The sequence below is a fragment of the Salmo trutta genome, unplaced genomic scaffold (assembly GCF_901001165.1).
Source record: "Salmo trutta unplaced genomic scaffold, fSalTru1.1, whole genome shotgun sequence".
Lineage (NCBI taxonomy): Eukaryota > Metazoa > Chordata > Actinopteri > Salmoniformes > Salmonidae > Salmo > Salmo trutta.
In genome coordinates this window covers 197798-219567 of record NW_021822437.1, presented here as the reverse complement: position 1 = coordinate 219567, position 21770 = coordinate 197798, and the positions used below count along the sequence as shown (strand labels likewise).

The window sequence follows — 21770 nt, the reverse complement described above, 5'->3', positions numbered from 1 at the left end:
GATGTTACCGCTTGGTTTCCCCTGGCCAGAAGAGATCTGGGAAGAGGCTTGTCTGGGCCACCTGCAGCTGGGGTAGTTATCAGTAGGCTGGGGTAGTTATCAGTAGGCTACTCTAGACCAGCTGTGGTAGTTATCAGTAGGCTACTCTAGACCAGCTGGGGTAGTTATCAGTAGAATGGGGTAGTTATCAGTAGGCTACTCTAGGCCAGCTGGGGTAGTTATCAGTAGGCTGGGGTAGTTATCAGTAGGCTACTCGACCAGCTGGGGTAGTTATCAGTAGGCTACTCTAGGCCAGCTGGGGTAGTTATCAGTAGCCTACTCTAGGCCAGCTGGGGTAGTTATCAGTAGGCTGGGGTAGTTATCAGTTGGCTACTCTTGGCCAGCTGGGGTAGTTATCAGTAGGCTACTCTTGGCCAGCTGGGGTAGTTATCAGTAGGCTACTCTTGGCCAGCTGGGGTAGTTATCAGTAGGCTACTCTAGGCCAGCTGGGGTAGTTATCAGTAGGCTACTATAGACCAGCTGGGGTAGTTATCAGTAGGCTACTCTAGACCAGCTGGGGTAGTTATCAGTAGGCTACTCTAGACCAGCTGGGGTAGTTATCAGTAGGCTACTCTAGACCAGCTGTGGTAGTTATCAGTAGGCTACTCTAGACCAGCTGGGGTAGTTATCAGTAGGCTACTCTAGACCAGCTGTGGTAGTTATCAGTAGGCTACTCTAGACCAGCTGGGGTAGTTATCAGTAGGCTACTCTAGACCAGCTGGGGTAGTTATCAGTAGGCTACTCTAGGCCAGCTGGGGTAGTTATCAGTAGGGTTAGGGTTAGGCCAGCTGGGGTAGTTATCAGCAGGCTACTCTAGGCCAGCTGGGGTAGTTATCAGTAGGCTACTCTAGGCCAGCTGGGGTAGTTATCAGTAGGCTACTCTAGGCCAGCTGGGGTAGTTATCAGTAGGCTACTCTAGACCAGCTGGGGTAGTTATCAGTGGGCTACTCTAGGCCAGCTGGGGTAGTTATCAGTAGGCTTTGGTAGTTATCAGTAGGCTGGGGTAGTTATCAGTAGGCTGGGGTAGTTATCAGTAGGCTGGGGTAGTTATCAGTAGGCTGGGGTAGTTATCAGTAGGCTGGGGTAGTTATCAGTAGGCTACTCTAGACCAGCTGGGGTAGTTATCAGTAGGCTGGGGTAGTTATCAGTAGGCTACTCTAGACCAGCTGGGGTAGTTATCAGTAGGCTACTCTAGACCAGCTGTGGTAGTTATCAGTAGGCTACTCTAGACCAGCTGGGGTAGTTATCAGTAGGCTACTCTAGGCCAGCTGGGGTAGTTATCAGTAGGGTTAGGGTTAGGCCAGCTGGGGTAGTTATCAGCAGGCTACTCTAGGCCAGCTGGGGTAGTTATCAGTAGGCTACTCTAGGCCAGCTGGGGTAGTTATCAGTAGGCTACTCTAGACCAGCTGGGGTAGTTATCAGTAGGCCAGCTGGGGTAGTTATCAGTAGGCTACTCTAGACCAGCTGGGGTAGTTATCAGTAGGGTTAGGGTTAGGCCAGCTGGGGTAGTTATCAGCAGGCTACTCTAGGCCAGCTGGGGTAGTTATCAGTAGGCTACTCTAGGCCAGCTGGGGTAGTTATCAGTAGGCTACTCTAGACCAGCTGGGGTAGTTATCAGTGGGCTACTCTAGGCCAGCTGGGGTAGTTATCAGTAGGCTGGGGTAGTTATCAGTAGGCTGGGGTAGTTATCAGTAGGCTGGGGTAGTTATCAGTAGGCTGGGGTAGTTATCAGTAGGCTGGGGTAGTTATCAGTAGGCTGGGGTAGTTATCAGTAGGCTGGGGTAGTTATCAGTAGGCTGGGGTAGTTATCAGTAGGCTGGGGTAGTTATCAGTAGGCTACAGTTGATAATTCATGAGGAGAATCAGTCTTAACAACAGCACTTTGTCCCTCTTTCAATGCTTTTGTGTCAATTATTTTATTAAACAATATAAAGTGTTCGGGCAAATGCCAGTTCAGCAATGGACTCTGCAACGTGGATAGATAGACATTACCACATAATGCTACAAATGACAAAACACAGAGTATACACACTATATATATACACACACACACAAAAGTAGGTGAACACCCCTTCAAATCAGTGGATTTGGTTATTTCAGCCACACCCGTTGTTGACAGATGTATAAAATCGAGCACACAGCCACGCAATCTCCATAGACAAACATTGGCAGTAGAATGGCCCCGTACTGAAGAGCTCAGTGATTTTTTTCAACGTGGCACTTTTCATAGGATGCCAACTTTCCAACAAGTCAGTTTGTCACATTTCTGCCCTGCTAGAGCTGCCCCCCCGGTCAGTGCTGTTATTGTGAAGTGGAAACGTCTAGGAGCAACAACGGCTCAGCCGTTTAGTGGTAGGCCACAGAACGGGACCGCCTAGTGCTGAAGGCCGTACAAATCATCCGTCTTCGGGTTGCAACACACACTACCGAGTTCCAAACTGCCTCTGGAAGCAGTTTGGGGAAGGCCCTTTCCTGTTTCAACATGACAATGCCCCCGTGCACAAAGCGAGGTCCATACAAAAGTGGTGTGTCGAGATCGGTGTGGAAGAACTTGACTGGCCTGCACAGAGCCCTGTCCTCAACCCCATCGAACACCTTTGGGATGAATTGGAACACAGACTGCGAGCCAGACCTAATCGCCCAACATCAGTGCCTGACCTCGTGGCTGAATGGAAGCAAGTCCCTGCAGCAATGTTCCAACATCTAGTGGAAAGCCTTCCCAGAAGAGTGGAGGCTGTTATAGCAGCAAAGAGGGGACCAACTCCATATTAATACCCATGATTATGGAATGAGATGTTGGACGACCAGGTGTCCACATACTTTTGTTCATGTATGTTCTGTCTAAATGGTTTTAGTATCTCAATGTCTAGTTAGAAGCTCAAAATGTTGACGCAGTATCGACATTTAATTGTATTTTGGGTGGCAGGAACGGGCTTCCATAAATCCAACTAACCCAGGCTCGCTCCCTCCCACTCCTCGATTTAAAGCCACGCCTCACAGTCATGTGATTCGCTCAGAATTTGAATTGATGAGCATGTCACTCAGTAAATCCACACCCCCTTTAAGTTCCAGACAGTCCCACAGTTACCAGGCTCTCCAGGACAGCACCGGCAGCCTGGGGACGAGGTCAGACCAGACAGAAACAGGCTTTTGTATCTACGACTACTAAAGCTGAGTATCAGCAGGTCCTATGTTTCTATATTCACCCATCTTGTTTCCAGTGCTGAGGAAAAATACTCCTCTTTCATACATGTGTGAATTTACAAATAGTTTTTTAAATTTTTTTTTATGTTATATGGATGCTAATAATTCCCCGTTAAACTGTAGGGTTAAAGGATCCCCAGACCGTTTGCCTGATGGAAACCTACTCCCTGGAAACTACAGCCCTGGTCAATACAGGGAATAACGGTGACATTTTGGTCTCAGAGTAACATCCTTTATGTGTCAGTGGTGTGCTGATAGGCTGAAGACCACAGGTAACAAAGCCCTGGGACTTAGAAAAACAATCCCCTTTAAAACCTTCCCCGCCACACAGTGAACCTCGCAGATAGAAACACAAAACACAGACAGAAGCGTCACTTTTCCTAAAGGCTTATCAGTGAGTAGTTAAGCAGCAGGATATTTACAACAAAACAGAGACGACGTCCAAAATGGCACCCTATTCCCTTTACTAGAGCACTGCTTTAGGTCAGAGTCCACATAGGGTTAAGGTCAAAGTTAGTGCACTAAACTGGGAACAGAGTTCCATTTTAGATTCGTCCAGAGACATTCTAAATCATTTTTAGTTCCAGGTCAGAGTTCAGCCAATGGCACTTCACTTCGCGATCATGACAGGACAGGTGTGTTGCTATGCCTGTTTCCCCCGGCGACCGCCTCGCACCCATCGGCGAATCCTCATCGAGCAGGAACGTGACAGAGGGAAGAGGCACTTTTTGATTGGCTGGTTTTCATTGTGCCAAAGGTTTTTTTTAATAGTCATCTCTTGCCGTTGACTCCAGGTTTGGTTGTAGTTCTCTGCCTCGCCACCAGATGGGAGTGTTGCTGTAATTCCAGGTTTGGTTGTAGTTCTCTGCCTCGCCACCAGATGGGAGTGTTGCTGTAATTCCAGGTTTGGTTGTAGTTCTGTCTCGCCACCAGATCGGAGTGTTGCAGTAATTCCTCCATGTCACCACCAGATGGTGGTAGTGTTGCTGTAATTCCACCATGTCACCACCAGATGGTGGTAGTGTTGCTGTAATTCCTCCATGTCACCACCAGATGGTGGTAGTGTTGCTGTAATTCCACCATGTCACCACCAGATGGTGGTAGTGTTGCTGTAATTCCTCCATGTCACCACCAATGGGGGAGTGTTGCTGTAATTCCTCCATGTCACCACCAGATGGGGGTAGTGTTGCTGTAATTCCTCCATGTCACCACCAGATGGTGGTAGTGTTGCTGTAATTCCTCCATGTCACCACCAGATGGTGGTAGTGTTGCTGTAATTCCTCCATGTCACCACCAGATGGTGGTAGTGTTGCTGTAATTCCTCCATGTCACCACCACATGGTGGTAGTGTTGCTGTAGTGGTGTCAGTCAGGGCCTGATGCAGGAAGGCACTTCGTAGGGAGGTCCTGGGGGCAGTTAGGAGGACTGGAGCTCTGATCTGCTATGTCATCAGGATGGGCTTCTGTCTCACCTCCAGGATATCTGATGACAAGACAACAACAGAATCAGTCAGCAGTTTACGTCAATACTGTCATTTCCACAACAGGGTAAGTCCATAATGGCTCCCTATTCTCTAGAAAGTGTAAAGAATCTAGATGAGAGGATCCTAGCCGTGCCCCTTGGAGCATGTGCAGACCAGCTCGCTGTTGTGTTTTCAATCTCCCTCTAGCTCGGGCTGTTCTCCCCACCTGCTGTTCTCCCCACCTGCTGTTCTCCCCACCTGCTGTTCTCCCCACCTGCTTTAAGATGTCCACCACCGTCCTGCTGCCCAAGGAAGGGAAAGTAACTTGATGACTACTGAGCAGTAACACTCACTTTCCTTCATCCTGAAGTGGTTAGAGAGACTAGTCAAAGACCACTCCACCTCCTCCCTCTCCACCTCCTCCCTCCCCACTTCACCTCCTCCCTCTTCACCTCCTCCCTCCCTGACACCTCCCTCCCCACTTCACCTCCTCCCTCCCTGACACCTCCTCCCTCTCCTCTTCACCTCCTCCCTCTCCACTCCACCTCCTCCCTCCCTGACACCTCCTCCCTCTCCACTCCACCTCCTCCCTCTCCACCTCCTCCCTCTCCTCTTCACCTCCTCCCTCTCCACTCCACCTCCTCCCTCCCCACTCCACCTCCTCCCTCTCCTCTTCACCTCCTCCCTCTCCTCTCCACCTCCTCCCTCTCCACTTCACCTCCTCCCTCCCTGACACCACCTCCCTCTCCACTCCACCCTCCTCCCTCCCTGACACCTCCTCCCTCTCCACTTCACCTCCTCCCTCTCCACTCCACCTCCTCCCTCCCTGACACCTCCTCCCTCTCCTCTTCACCTCCTCCCTCTCCACTTCACCTCCTCCCTCCCCACTTCACCTCCTCCCTCCCCACTTCACCTCCTCCCTCCCCACTTCACCTCCTCCCTCTCCATCTCACCTCCTCCCTCTCCATCTCACCTCCTCCCTCTCCATCTCACCTCCTCCCTCTCCACCTCCTCCACCTCCACCCTCTCCACCTCCTCCACCTCCACCCTCTCCACTTCACCTCCACCCTCTCCTCTCCACTTCCCCTCCTCCCTCCCCGACACGCTCAACCCTCTCCAATTCGTCTACCGCCCCAACAGATTCACGGACGACGCCATCACCACTGCCCACTGCCCTCACCCACCTGGACCAGAGGAACATATATGTCAGAATGCTGTTCATTGACTACAGCTCGACCTTCAATACCACAGCGCCCTCCAAGCTCCCGGCCCTGAACTCCTCCTTACGTAACTGGGTCCCACTCCATCACCAAGTTCCCATACTGTCAGGCTGCATCATAGTGTTCTACAGGAGCACCATCGAGAGCATACTGTCAGGCTGCATCACAGTGTTCTACAGGAGCACCATCGAGAGCATACTGTCAGGCTGCATCACAGTGTTCTACAGGAGCACCATCGAGAGCATACTGTCAGGCTGCATCACAGTGTTCTACAGGAGCACCATCGAGAGCACACTGTCAGGCTGCATCACAGTGTTCTACAGGAGCACCATCGAGAGCATACTGTCAGGCTGCATCACAGTGTTCTACAGGAGCACCATCGAGAGCATACGGTCAGGCTGCATCACAGTGTTCTACAGGAGCACCATCGAGAGCATACTGTCAGGCTGCATCACAGCCTGGTACAGCAACTCCGCTGACCGCAAGGAGCTACAGAGGGTGACAGGTGCAGCCGAACACACCATTGGGTGCACACTGCCTTCCATACAGGACACCTACAACACCAGGTCTCACAGGAAGGCCACTGCCGTCCCTACAGGACACCTCCAACACCAGGTCTCACAGGAAGGCCACTGCCGTCCCTACAGGACACCTCCAACACTAGGTCTCACAGGAAGGCCACTGCCGTCCCATACAGGACACCTACAACACCAGGTCTCACAGGAAGGCCACTGCCGTCCCTACAGGACACCTACAACACCAGGTCACACAGGAAGGCCACCGCCGTCCCTACAGGACACCTACAACACCAGGTCTCACCGGAAGGCCACTGCCGTCCCTACAGGACACCTACAACACCAGGTCACACAGGAAGGCCACCGCCGTCCCTACAGGACACCTACAACACCAGGTCTCACTGGAAGGCCACTGCCGTCCCGACAGGACACCTCCAACACCAGGTCTCACTGGAAGGCCACTGCCGTCCCTACAGGACACCTCCAACACCAGGTCTCACAGGAAGGCCACTGCCGTCCCGACAGGACACCTCCAACACCAGGTCTCACTGGAAGGCCACTGCCGTCCCTACAGGACACCTCCAACACCAGGTCTCACAGGAAGGCCACTGCCGTCCCTACAGGACACCTACAACACCAGGTCTCACAGGAAGGCCACTGCCTTCCCTACAGGACACCTACAACACCAGGTCTCACAGGAAGGTAAAGAGAGTCACCAGGGACCTCCGCCACCAGAGCCACGGCCTGTTCCCCCCGCTGCCATCACTCTGACAGACATTTACCCTGCCCCCACCCACATAATCAACAGTAACTTGATTATGCCATTCTTAGTGCAAATTTAGACAAAATAAAAAGACCTAGCCAGCTAAGACAAAGTCAAACAGTTCCATAGATTAGGGCCTAATGACCTGATTTCCTTCTATGAACTGCAACTCAGTAAAATCTTTGGTCAGTATACGTCTGTAACCCTGTACATGTAACTAATGGGAAACAGGAAACCATTAGGGACTGATAGTGTGGGGGTCTAGACCTGAGGGAATAGGGAACCATTAGGGACTGATAGTGTGGGGGTCTTGACCTGAGGGAATAGGGAACCATTAGGGACTGATAGTGTGGGGGTCTTGACCTGAGGGAATAGGGAATAGGGAACCATTAGGGACTGATAGTGTGGGGGTCTTGACCTGAGGGAATAGGGAACCATTGGGGACTGATAGTGTAGGGGTCTTGACCTGAGGGAATAGGGAACCATTAGGGACTGATAGTGTGGGGGTCTTGACCTGAGGGAATAGGGAACCATTAGGGACTGATAGTGTGGGGGTCTAGACCTGAGGGAATAGGGAACCATTAGGGACTGATAGTGTGGGGGTCTAGACCTGAGGGAATAGTGAACCATTAGGGACTGATAGTGTGGGGGTCTTGACCTGAGGGAATAGGGAACCATTAGGGACTGATAGTGTGGGGGTCTAGACCTGAGGGAATAGGGAACCATTAGGGACTGATAGTGTGGGGGTCTTGACCTGAGGGAATAGGGAACCATTAGGGACTGATAGTGTGGGGGTCTTGACCTGAGGGAATAGGGAACCATTAGGGACTGATAGTGTGGGGGTCTTGACCTGAGGGGATAGGGAACCATTAGGGACTGATAGTGTGGGGTCTTGACCTGAGGGAATAGGGAATAGGGAACCATTAGGGACTGATAGTGTGGGGGTCTAGACCTGAGGGAATAGGGAACCATTAGGGACTGATAGTGTGGGGGTCTTGACCTGAGGGAATAGGGAACCATTAGGGACTGATAGTGTGGGGGTCTTGACCTGAGGGAATAGGGAACCATTAGGGACTGATAGTGTGGGGGTCTTCACCTGAGGGAATAGGGAACCATTAGGGACTGATAGTGTGGGGGTCTTGACCTGAGGGAATAGGGAATAGGGAATAGGGAACCATTAGGGACTGATAGTGTGGGGGTCTTGACCTGAGGGAATAGGGAACCATTAGGGACTGATAGTGTGGGGGTCTTGACCTGAGGGAATAGGGAACCATTAGGGACTGATAGTGTGGGGGTCTAGACCTGAGGGAATAGGGAACCATTAGGGACTGATAGTGTGGGGGTCTAGACCTGAGGGAATAGGGAATAGGGAACCATTAGGGACTGATAGTGTGGGGGTCTTGACCTGAGGGAATAGGGAACCATTAGGGACTGATAGTGTGGGGGTCTTGACCTGAGGGAATAGGGAACCATTAGGGACTGATAGTGTGGGGGTCTTGACCTGAGGGAATAGGGAACCATTAGGGACTGATGGTTTGTGGGTCTTGACCTGAGGTGATTCGGTGCAGCGGCAGGGTGACGTAGGTCAGGTGGGAGTAAAGCAGGAAGTACTCCTCTGTCCGGTTCAGTTTGAGCCAAGATCCCACCAGGGAGCGTCCTGTACCCGACAGGGAGCGAGACCGCAGGTTGGACTGGTTACACAGGTCTGCATGGGGTCACATGATCCAGGTTGTAGGTTATACTCTCTCTCTCCAACACATCCAGGTTATACACTCTCTCTCCAACACATCCAGGTTATACACTCTCTCTCTCTCCAACACATCCAGGTTATACACCCTCTCTCTCTCCAACACATCCAGGTTATACACCCTCTCTCTCTCCAACACATCCAGGTTATACACCCTCTCTCTCTCCAACACATCCAGGTTATACACCCTCTCTCTCCAACACATCCAGGTTATACACCCTCTCTCTCTCCAACACATCCAGGTTATACACTCTCTCTCTCTCTCTCTCTCTCCAACACATCCAGGTTATACACCCTCTCCCTCTCCAACACATCCAGGTTATACACCCTCTCTCTCTCCAACACATCCAGGTTATACACCCTCTCCCTCTCCAACACATCCAGGTTATACACTCTCTCTCTCACACATCCAGGTTATACACTCTCTCTCTCTCTCTCCAACACATCCAGGTTATACACTCTCTCTCTCCAACACATCCAGGTTATACACTCTCTCTCTCTCTCTCCAACACATCCAGGTTATACACCCTCTCCCTCTCCAACACATCCAGGTTATACACTCTCTCTCTCTGCAACACATCCAGGTTATACACCCTCTCTCTCTCTGCAACACATCCAGGTTATACACCCTCTCTCTCTCCAACACATCCAGGTTATACACCCTCTCCAACACATCCAGGTTATACACCCTCTCCAACACATCCAGGTTATACACCCTCTCCAACACATCCAGGTTATACACCCTCTCTCTCTCCAACACATCCAGGTTATACACCCTCTCTCTCTCCAACACATCCAGGTTATACACTCTCTCTCTCTCTCTCCAACACATCCAGGTTATACACCCTCTCCAACACATCCAGGTTATTCACTCTCTCTCTCTCCAACACATCCAGGTTATACACCCTCTCTCTCTCCAACACATCCAGGTTATACTCTCTCACTCTCTCCAACACATCCAGGTTATACACTCTCTCTCTCTCTCTCTCCAACACATCCAGGTTATACACCCTCTCCCTCTCCAACACATCCAGGTTATACACTCTCTCTCTCTCCAACACATCCAGGTTATACACTCTCTCTCTCTCCAACACATCCAGGTTATACACCCTCTCTCTCTCTCCAACACATCCAGGTTATACACCCTCTCTCTCTCCAACACATCCAGGTTATACACTCTCTCTCTCTCCAACACATCCAGGTTATACACCCTCTCTCTCTCCAACACATCCAGGTTATACACCCTCTCCCTCTCCAACACATCCAGGTTATACACCCTCTCTCTCTCCAACACATCCAGGTTATACACCCTCTCTCTCTCCAACACATCCAGGTTATACACTCTCTCTCTCTCCAACACATCCAGGTTATACACCCTCTCTCTCTCCAACACATCCAGGTTATACACCCTCTCTCTCTCTCCAACACATCCAGGTTATACACCCTCTCTCTCTCCAACACATCCAGGTTATACACCCTCTCTCTCTCCAACACATCCAGGTTATACAGTCTCTCTCTTCAACACATCCGACACAACACACGTGGTGTTCGGGTATAACATTTTGTTACCCTCGTCATCCTCTTCCCTGAAGAACTCTTCACTATCGTTGGCTGAGTGACTCTTCTTCATCTCAGTGATGCGGTTCCTGGGGACCTTCCGACGGAGAGCAGGGGAGAAGAACGAGGGCCGGTTCCTCTCCGGGGTGGGAGGGGTGCTGAACGACGTCACCTGACCAAAACACAACACAGACAGCCAATCAGAACCAACCTACTACAGAGGGAACGCACACGGATAGCCAATCAGAACAGACCTACTACAGAGAGAAAACACAAACAGCCAATCAGAACATATCTAATACTACCATGTTGTTTAATACACTGCAGTAACAATATAACATACTGCCATGTTGTTTAATACACTGTAGTAACAATATAACATACTGCCATGTTGTTTAATACACTGTAGTAACAATATAACATACTGCCATGTTGTTTAATACAGTGCAGTAACAATATAACATACTGCCATGTTGTTTAATACACTGTAGTAACAATATAACATACTGCCATGTTGTTTAATACACTGCAGTAACAATATAACATACTGCCATGTTGTTTAATACACTGCAGTAACAATATAACATACTGCCATGTTTAATACACTGCGGTAACAATATAACATACTGCCATGTTGTTTAATACAGTGCAGTAACAATATAACATACTGCCATGTTTAATACACTGCAGTAACAATATAACATACTGCCATGCTGTTTAATACAGTGCAGTAACAATATAACATACTGCCATGTTTAATACACTGCAGTAACAATATAACATACTGCCATGTTGTTTAATACACTGTAGTAACAATGTAACATACTGCCATGTTGTTTAATACACTGTAGTAACAATATAACATACTGCCATGTTTAATACACTGCAGTAACAATATAACATACTGCCATGTTGTTTAATACACTGTAGTAATAATATAACATACTGCCATGTTGTTTAATACACTGTAGTAATAATATAACATACTGCCATGTTTAATACACTGCAGTAACAATATAACATACTGCCATGTTTACTACACTGTAGTAACAATTTAACATACTGCCATGTTTAAAACACTGCAGTAACAATATAACATACTGCCATGTTTACTACACTGTAGTAACAATATAACATACTGCCATGTTGTTTAATACACTGTAGTAACAATATAACATACTGCCATGTTGTTTAATACACTGCAGTAACAATATAACATACTGCCATGTTTAATACACTGCAGTAACAATATAACATACTGCCATGTTTACTACACTGTAGTAACAATATAACATACTGCCATGTTGTTTAATACACTGTAGTAACAATGTAACATACTGCCATGTTGTTTAATACACTGTAGTAACAATATAACATACTGCCATGTTTAACACACTGCAGTAACAATATAACATACTGCCATGTTGTTTAATACACTGTAGTAATAATATAACATACTGCCATGTTTAATACACTGCAGTAACAATATAACATACTGCCATGTTTAATACACTGCAGTAACAATATAACATACTGCCATGTTTACTACACTGTAGTAACAATATAACATACTGCCATGTTGTTTAATACACTGCAGTAACAATATAACATACTGCCATGTTGTTTAATTAATACACTGTAGTAACAATATAACATACTGCCATGTTGTTTAATACACTGCAGTAACAATATAACATACTGCCATGTTTAATACACTGCAGTAACAATATAACATACTGCCATGTTTAATACTGCAGTAACAATATAACATACTGCCATGTTTAATACACTGTAGTAACAATATAACATACTGCCATGTTTAATACACTGCAGTAACAATATCACATACTGCCATGTTGTTTAATACACTGTAGTAACAATATAACATACTGCCATGTTTAATACTGCAGTAACAATATAACATACTGCCATGTTGTTTAATACAGTGCAGTAACAATATAACATACTGCCATGTTTAATACACTGCAGTAACAATATAACATACTGCCATGTTTAATACACTGCAGTAACAATATAACGTACTGCCATGTTTAATACACTGTAGTAACAATATAACATACTGCCATGTTTAATACACTGTAGTAACAATGTAACATACTGCCATGTTTAATACACTGCAGTAACAATATAACATACTGCCATGTTTAATACTGCAGTAACAATATAACATACTGCCATGTTGTTTAATACTGCAGTAACAATATAACATACTGCCATGTTGTTTAATACACTGTAGTAACAATATAACATACTGCCATGTTTAATACTGCAGTAACAATATAACATACTGCCATGTTGTTTAATACAGTGCAGTAACAATATAACATACTGCCATGTTTAATACACTGCAGTAAACAATATAACATACTGCCATGTTTAATACACTGCAGTAACAATAACGTACTGCCATGTTTAATACACTGTAGTAACAATATAACATACTGCCATGTTTAATACACTGTAGTAACAATGTAACATACTGCCATGTTTAATACACTGCAGTAACAATATAACATACTGCCATGTTTAATACTGCAGTAACAATATAACATACTGCCATGTTGTTTAATACTGCAGTAACAATATAACATACTGCCATGTTGTTTAATACACTGTAGTAACAATATAACATACTGCCATGTTTAATACTGCAGTAACAATATAACATACTGCCATGTTGTTTAATACAGTGCAGTAACAATATAACATACTGCCATGTTGTTTAATACACTGCAGTAACAATATAACATACTGCCATGTTTAAAACACTGCAGTAACAATATAACATACTGCCATGTTTAATACAGTGCAGTAACAATATAACATTCTGCCATGTTGTTTAATACACTGCAGTAACAATATAACATACTGCCATGTTTAATACACTGCAGTAACAATATAACATACTGCCAGCGTCCCGACCCTCTAGTCTAGCGTCCCGACCCTCTAGTCTAGCGGCCCGACCCTCTAGTCTAGCGGCCCGACCCTCTAGTCTAGCGGCCCGACCCTCTAGTCTAGCGGACGGCCAGCGTCCCGACCCTCTAGTCTAGCCGGCGGCCAGCGTCCCGACCCTCTAGTCTAGCCGGCGGCCAGCGTCCCGACCCTCTAGTCTAGCCGGCGGCCAGCGTCCCGACCCTCTAGTCTAGCGGACGGCCAGCGTCCCGACCCTCTAGTCTAGCCGACGGCCAGCGTCCCGACCCTCTAGTCTAGCCGACGGCCAGCGTCCCGACCCTCTAGTCTAGCCGACGGCCAGCGTCCCGACCCTCTAGTCTAGCCGACGGCCAGCGTCCCGACCCTCTAGTCTAGCGTCCCGACCCTCTAGTCTAGCGTCCCGACCCTCTAGTCTAGCCGACGGCCAGCGTCCCGACCCTCTAGTCTAGCCGGCGGCCAGCGTCCCGACCCTCTAGTCTAGCCGGCGGCCAGCGTCCCGACCCTCTAGTCTAGCGGACGGCCCGACCCTCTAGTCTAGCGGACGGCCAGCGTCCCGACCCTCTAGTCTAGCGGACGGTTAGCGTCCCGACCCTCTAGTCTAGCGTCCCGACCCTCTAGTCTAGCCGACGGCCAGCGTCCCGACCCTCTAGTCCAGCGTCCCGACCCTCTAGTCTAGCGGACGGCTAGCGTCCCGACCCTCTAGTCTAGCCGGCGGCCAGCGTCCCGACCCTCTAGTCTAGCGTCCCGACCCTCTAGTCTAGCGTCCCGACCCTCTAGTCTAGCGGACGGCTAGCGTCCCGACCCTCTAGTCTAGCGGACGGCCAGCGTCCCGACCCTCTAGTCTAGCGGACGGCTAGCGTCCCGACCCTCTAGTCTAGCGGACGGCCAGCGTCCCGACCCTCTAGTCTAGCGGACGGCCAGCGTCCCGACCCTCTAGTCTAGCCGACGGTTAGCGTCCCGACCCTCTAGTCTAGCGTCCCGACCCTCTAGTCTAGCGGACGGCCAGCGTCCCGACCCTCTAGTCTAGCCGACGGCCCGACCCTCTAGTCTAGCGGACGGCCAGCGTCCCGACCCTCTAGTCTAGCCGGCGGCCAGCGTCCCGACCCTCTAGTCTAGCCGACGGCCCGACCCTCTAGTCTAGCCGACGGCCCGACCCTCTAGTCTAGCCGACGGCCAGCGTCCCGACCCTCTAGTCTAGCCGACGGCTAGCGTCCCGACCCTCTAGTCTAGCCGGCGGCCAGCGTCCCGACCCTCTAGTCTAGCGTCCCGACCCTCTAGTCTAGCGTCCCGACCCTCTAGTCTAGCGTCCCGACCCTCTAGTCTAGCCGACGGCTAGCGTCCCGACCCTCTAGTCTAGCCGACGGCTAGCGTCCCGACCCTCTAGTCTAGCCGACGGCTAGCGTCCCGACCCTCTAGTCTAGCCGACGGTTAGCGTCCCGACCCTCTAGTCTAGCGTCCCGACCCTCTAGTCTAGCGGACGGCCAGCGTCCCGACCCTCTAGTCTAGCCGACGGCCCGACCCTCTAGTCTAGCGGACGGCCAGCGTCCCGACCCTCTAGTCTAGCCGGCGGCCAGCGTCCCGACCCTCTAGTCTAGCCGACGGCCCGACCCTCTAGTCTAGCCGACGGCCCGACCCTCTAGTCTAGCCGACGGCCAGCGTCCCGACCCTCTAGTCTAGCCGACGGCCAGCGTCCCGACCCTCTAGTCTAGCCGGCGGCCAGCGTCCCGACCCTCTAGTCTAGCCGACGGCCAGCGTCCCGACCCTCTAGTCTAGCCGACGGCCAGCGTCCCGACCCTCTAGTCTAGCCGGCGGCCAGCGTCCCGACCCTCTAGTCTAGCCGACGGCCAGCGTCCCGACCCTCTAGTCTAGCCGGCGGCCAGCGTCCCGACCCTCTAGTCTAGCCGACGGCCAGCGTCCCGACCCTCTAGTCTAGCGGACGGCCCGACCCTCTAGTCTAGCCGACGGCCCGACCCTCTAGTCTAGCCGACGGCCCGACCCTCTAGTCTAGCCGACGGCCCGACCCTCTAGTCTAGCCGACGGCCCGACCCTCTAGTCTAGCCGACGGCCCGACCCTCTAGTCTAGCCGACGGCCCGACCCTCTAGTCTAGCCGACGGCCCGACCCTCTAGTCTAGCCGACGGCCCGACCCTCTAGTCTAGCCGACGGCCCGACCCTCTAGTCTAGCCGACGGCCCGACCCTCTAGTCTAGCCGGCGGCCAGCGTCCCGACCCTCTAGTCTTGCGGACGGCCCGACCCTCTAGTCTAGCCGACGGCCCGACCCTCTAGTCTAGCCGACGGCCCGACCCTCTAGTCTAGCCGACGGCCCGACCCTCTAGTCTAGCCGACGGCCCGACCCTCTAGTCTAGCCGACGGCCCGACCCTCTAGTCTAGCCGACGGCCCGACCCTCTAGTCTAGCCGACGGCCCGACCCTCTAGTCTAGCCGACGGCCCGACCCTCTAGTCTAGCCGACGGCCCGACCCTCTAGTCTAGCCGACGGCCCGACCCTCTAGTCTAGCCGACGGCCCGACCCTCTAGTCTAGCCGACGGCCCGACCCTCTAGTCTAGCCGACGGCCCGACCCTCTAGTCTAGCCGACGGCCCGACCCTCTAGTCTAGCCGACGGCCCGACCCTCTAGTCTAGCCGACGGCCCGACCCTCTAGTCTAGCCGACGGCCCGACCCTCTAGTCTAGCCGACGGCCCGACCCTCTAGTCTAGCCGACGGCCCGACCCTCTAGTCTAGCCGACGGCCCGACCCTCTAGTCTAGCCGACGGCCCGACCCTCTAGTCTAGCCGACGGCCCGACCCTCTAGTCTAGCCGACGGCCCGACCCTCTAGTCTAGCCGACGGCCCGACCCTCTAGTCTAGCGACGGCCCGACCCTCTAGTCTAGCCGACGGCCCGACCCTCTAGTCTAGCCGACGGCCCGACCCTCTAGTCTAGCCGACGGCCCGACCCTCTAGTCTAGCCGACGGCCCGACCCTCTAGTCTAGCCGACGGCCCGACCCTCTAGTCTAGCCGACGGCCCGACCCTCTAGTCTAGCCGACGGCCCGACCCTCTAGTCTAGCCGACGGCCCGACCCTCTAGTCTAGCCGACGGCCCGACCCTCCAGCCTAGCCGACGGCCCGACCCTCTAGTCTAGCCGACGGCCCGACCCTCTAGTCTAGCCGACGGCCCGACCCTCTAGTCTAGCCGACGGCCCGACCCTCTAGTCTAGCGGACGGCCCGACCCTCTAGTCTAGCGGACGGCCAGCGTCCCGACCCTCTAGTCTAGCGGACGGCCAGCGTCCCGACCATCTAGTCTAGCGTCCCGACCCTCTAGTCTAGCCGACGGCCAGCGTCCCGACCCTCTAGTCTAGCCGGCGGCCAGCGTCCCGACCCTCTAGTCTAGCCGACGGCCAGCGTCCCGACCCTCTAGTCTAGCGTCCCGACCCTCTAGTCTAGCCGGCGGCCAGCGTCCCGACCCTCTAGTCTAGCCGACGGCCAGCGTCCCGACCCTCTAGTCTAGCGGACGGCCCGACCCTCTAGTCTAGCGGACGGCCCGACCCTCTAGTCTAGCCGACGGCCCGACCCTCTAGTCTAGCCGACGGCCCGACCCTCTAGTCTAGCCGACGGCCCGACCCTCTAGTCTAGCCGACGGCCCGACCCTCTAGTCTAGCCGACGGCCCGACCCTCTAGTCTAGCCGACGGCCCGACCCTCTAGTCTAGCCGACGGCCCGACCCTCTAGTCTAGCCGACGGCCCGACCCTCTAGTCTAGCCGACGGCCCGACCCTCTAGTCTAGCCGACGGCCCGACCCTCTAGTCTAGCCGGCGGCCAGCGTCCCGACCCTCTAGTCTAGCGTCCCGACCCTCTAGTCTTGCGGACGGCCCGACCCTCTAGTCTAGCCGACGGCCCGACCCTCTAGTCTAGCCGACGGCCCGACCCTCTAGTCTAGCCGACGGCCCGACCCTCTAGTCTAGCCGACGGCCCGACCCTCTAGTCTAGCCGACGGCCCGACCCTCTAGTCTAGCCGACGGCCCGACCCTCTAGTCTAGCCGACGGCCCGACCCTCTAGTCTAGCCGACGGCCCGACCCTCTAGTCTAGCCGACGGCCCGACCCTCTAGTCTGAGCCGACGGCCCGACCCTCTAGTCTAGCCGACGGCCCGACCCTCTAGTCTAAGCCGACGGCCCGACCCTCTAGTCTAGCCGACGGCCCGACCCTCTAGTCTAGCCGACGGCCCGACCCTCTAGTCTAGCCGACGGCCCGACCCTCTAGTCTAGCCGACGGCCCGACCCTCTAGTCTAGCCGACGGCCCGACCCTCTAGTCTAGCGGACGGCCAGCGTCCCGACCCTCTAGTCTAGCGGACGGCCAGCGTCCCGACCATCTAGTCTAGCGTCCCGACCCTCTAGTCTAGCCGACGGCCAGCGTCCCGACCCTCTAGTCTAGCCGACGGCCAGCGTCCCGACCCTCTAGTCTAGCCGACGGCTAGCGTCCCGACCCTCTAGTCTAGCGGACGGCCCGACCCTCTAGTCTAGCGGACGGCCAGCGTCCCGACCCTCTAGTCTAGCGTCCCGACCCTCTAGTCTAGCGGACGGCCCGACCCTCTAGTCTAGCGTCCCGACCCTCTAGTCTAGCGTCCCGACCCTCTAGTCTAGCCGACGGCCAGCGTCCCGACCCTCTAGTCTAGCGGACGGCCCGACCCTCTAGTCTAGCCGGCGGTTAGCGTCCTGTGTTTGAGTGTGTACAATGAGTGTACAAAACATTAAGAACACGTTCACAATATTGAGTTGCTCTCCCTTTTGCCCTCAGAACAGCCTCTATTTGTCGGGACATGGACTCTACAAGGTGTAGGAAGCGTTCCACAGGGATGCTGGTCCATGTTGACTCCAATGCTTCCCACTGTTGTGTCCAGTTGGCTGGATGTCCTTTGGGTGGTGGACCGTTCTGGATACACAGAGGAAACTGCGTTGCAGCGTTGCAGTTCTTGACACAAACCGGTGCACCTGCCACCTACTACCGTACCCTGTTCAAAGGTAATTCAATCTTTTGTCACCCTCTGAATGGCACATATACACACAGTCCTGACCCTCTCGTGTGTGTGTGTGTGTGTGTGTGTGTGTGTGTGTGTGTGTGTGTGTATCTAACCCTCTCCTGTAGGGGTGTGTGTGTGTGTGTGCGCGTGTGTCTCTAACCCTCTCGTGTAGGGGTGTGTGTGTGTGTGTGTCTCTAACCCTCTCGTGTAGGGGTGTGTGTGTGTGTGTGTGTGTGTGTGTGTGTGTGTGTGTGTCTCTAACCCTCTCGTGTAGGGGTGAGTCCAAGTCCTCCTCCGTGCCGCAGGGGGACGTGTCTCCGGTCGGGACCCTGCTCACCGCCATCTCAGCGTGACCTTTGCCCTGCGGCCCCTTCATCCTGACGAACTCCATGCTGCTGTACTTATAGAAGCCGAACGACATGCGCTGGGCCATCTTCGCCGCCACGCTCACCTACAAAACAAACACAACGGGAAGACTTGATACGGATTGTTCTGAATCTCATCTTTAACCATCTACTATCCGTCCTGTGTTTTTTCTGTTAGTAATGTCTTGTCCACAAACTAAAGAGTCCTGTGTTTTTCTGTTAGTAATGTCTTGTCCACAAACTAAAGAGTCCTGTGTTTTTCTGTTAGTAATGTCTTGTCCACAAACTACAAAGTCCTGTGTTTTTTCTGTTAGTAATGTCTTGTCCACAAAGTCCTGTGTTTTTTCTGTTAGTAATGTCTTGTCCACAAAGTCCTGTGTTTTTTCTGTTAGTAATGTCTTGTCCACAAAGTCCTGTGTTTTTCTGTTAGTAATGTCTTGTCCACAAAGTCCTGTGTTTTTCTGTTAGTAATATCTTGTCCACAAACTACAAAGTCCTGTGTTTTTCTGTTAGTAATGTCTTGTCTACAAAGTCCTGTGTGTTTTTCTGTTAGTAATGTCTTGTCCACGAACTACAATGTCCTGTGTTTTTTTCTGTTAGTAATGTCTTGTTCACAAACTAAAGAGTCCTGTGTTTTTTCTGTTAGTAATGTCTTGTCCACGAACTACAAAGTCCTGTGTTTTTCTGTTAGTAATGTCTTGTCCACAAAGTCATGTGTTTTTTTCTGTTAGTAATGTCTTGTCCACGAACTACAATGTCCTGTGTTTTTTTCTGTTAGTAATGTCTTGTCCACAAACTACAAAGTCCTGTTGTTTCTCTGTTAGTAATGTCTTGTCCAGTGTTTCTCTGTTAGTAATGTCTTGTCCACAAACTCTTAGTAATGTCCGTAAACTACATTTCATCAAGACAAACATAACCAGGGTCCTTCTTTCCAAGGTGTTCTGGTCTTTCCAAGGCGTTCTGTCTTTCCAAGGCGTTCTGTCTTTCCAAGGCGTTCTGTCTTTCCAAGGCGTTCTGGTCTTTCCAAGGCGTTCTGGTCTTTCCAAGGTGTTCTGGTCTTTCCAAGGCGTTCTGGTCTTTCCAAGGTGTTCTGGTCTTTCCAAGGAGTTCTGTCTTTCCAAGGTGTTCTGGTCTTTCCAAGGTGTTCTGGTCTTTCCAAGGTGTTCTGGTCTTTCCAAGGCGTTCTGGTCTTTCCAAGGCGTTCTGGTCTTTCCAAGGTGTTCTGGTCTTTATGTGATTCAAGCAGTAAAGTTTCTCACAGCTTGAGGCTGATTTCACAATTTCACAGAATAAACAGGGCATTCAGGAATGAATTCTGACCCCTTCACTTTTTCCACATTTTGTTACTTTACAGCCTTGTTCTAAAATGTATTAAATAAAAAATGGCCTCAATCTACCCCATAATAAGTGAAAGTCAGATTTTTAGAAATTAGTGCAAAAAATTAAATTAAACAAATACCTTATTTACATAAGTATTCAGACCCTTTGCTATGAGACTGTAAATTGAGTTCAGGTTTATCCTGTTTCCATTGATCATCCTTGAGATGTTTCTACAACTTGGAGTCCACCTGTGATAAATTCAACATGATTTGGAAAGACACACACCTGTCTATATAAGGTACCACAGTTGACAGTTCATGTCAGAGCAAAAACCAAGCCATGAGGTTGAAGGAATTGTCCGTAGAGCTCCGAGACAGGATTGTGTCGAGGCACAGATCTGGGGAAGGGTACCAAAACATTTCTGCAACATTGAATGTCCCCAACAACACAGTGGCCTCCATCATTCTTAAATGGAAGAAGTTTGGAACCACCAAGACTCGTCCTAGAGCTGGCCGCCCGGCCAAACTGAGCAATCCTCAGTAAAAGGCACGACAGCCCGCTTGGAGTTTGCCAAAAGGAATCTCAGACTAAGAGAAACAAGATTCTCTGGTCTGATGAAACCAAGATTGAACTCTTTGGCCTGAATGCCAAGTGTCACGTCTGGAGGAAACCTGGCAGCATCTCTACGGTGAAGCATGGTGGTGGCAGCATCATGCTGTGGGGATGTTTTTCAGTGGCAGGGACTGGGAGACTAGTCAGGATCGAGGGAAAGATGAACGGAGTAAAGTATAGAGAGAATCCTTGATGAAAACCTGCTCCAGAGCACTCAGGACCTCAGACTGGGGTGGAGGTTCACCTTCTAACAGGACAACGACCCTAAGCACACAGCCAAGACAACGCAGGAGTGGCTTCAGGACAAGCCTCTGAATGTCCTTGAGTGGCTCAGCCAGAGTCCAGACTTGAACCCGATCGAACATCTCTGGAGAGACCTGAAAATAGCTGTGCAGCGACGCTCCCCATCCAACCTGACAGAGCTTGAGAGGATCTACAGAGAAGAATGGGAGAAACTCCCCAAATACAGGTGTGCCAAGCTTGTAGCGTCACACCCAAGAAGACTCGAGGCTGTAATCGCTGCCAAAGGTGCTTTAAAGTACTGAGTAAAGCGTCTGAATACTTATGTAAATTTGATATGTTTTTTATTATTGACACATTTGCATAAATGTATAAAAACCTGTTTTCCTTTGTCATTGTGGTATTGTGTGTATATTGTGGTATTGTGTGTATATTGTGGTATTGTGTGTATATTGTGGTATTGTGTGTATATTGGGGTATTGTGTGTATATTGTGGTATTGTGTGTATATTGTGGTATTGTGTGTATAGTGTGTATATTGTGGTATTGTGTGTATATTGATGAGAATATTATTGTTTTGTTAAATACATTTTAGAATAATGCTGCGACAAATTTTTGGGGAAAAAGTCAAGGGGTTTGCAAACTTTCCAAATAAACTGTGTGGAAATTCTCCAGAGAGGAATTCCAGATATACTCCAGAGAGGAATTCCAGATATACACCAGAGAGGAATTCCAGATATACTCCAGAGAGGAATTCCAGAT

The 21770-nt window shown here is 51.0% G+C and overlaps 1 protein-coding gene across 2 annotated transcripts in view; it reads right to left on the bottom strand.

Moving 5' to 3' along the window:
• Nucleotides 1-3318: 3318 nt before the first annotated feature.
• Nucleotides 3319-21770, bottom strand: part of kiaa0930 — a 75747-nt gene continuing 57295 nt past the window's right edge. The window contains exons 7-10 of one of the 2 annotated variants that reach the window (XM_029743886.1): nt 18735-18923; nt 10520-10679; nt 8753-8908; nt 3319-4725 (exon numbers count right to left, since the gene is read on the bottom strand). In XM_029743886.1, the coding sequence (XP_029599746.1) occupies nt 4685-4725; nt 8753-8908; nt 10520-10679; nt 18735-18923 (546 nt within the window). In that variant the 3' untranslated portion in view covers nt 3319-4684. Of the gene's footprint in view, nt 4726-8752; nt 8909-10519; nt 10680-18734; nt 18924-19009; nt 20046-21770 lie in introns of those variants that run through there. The other variant, XM_029743887.1, reaches the window with a different exon arrangement.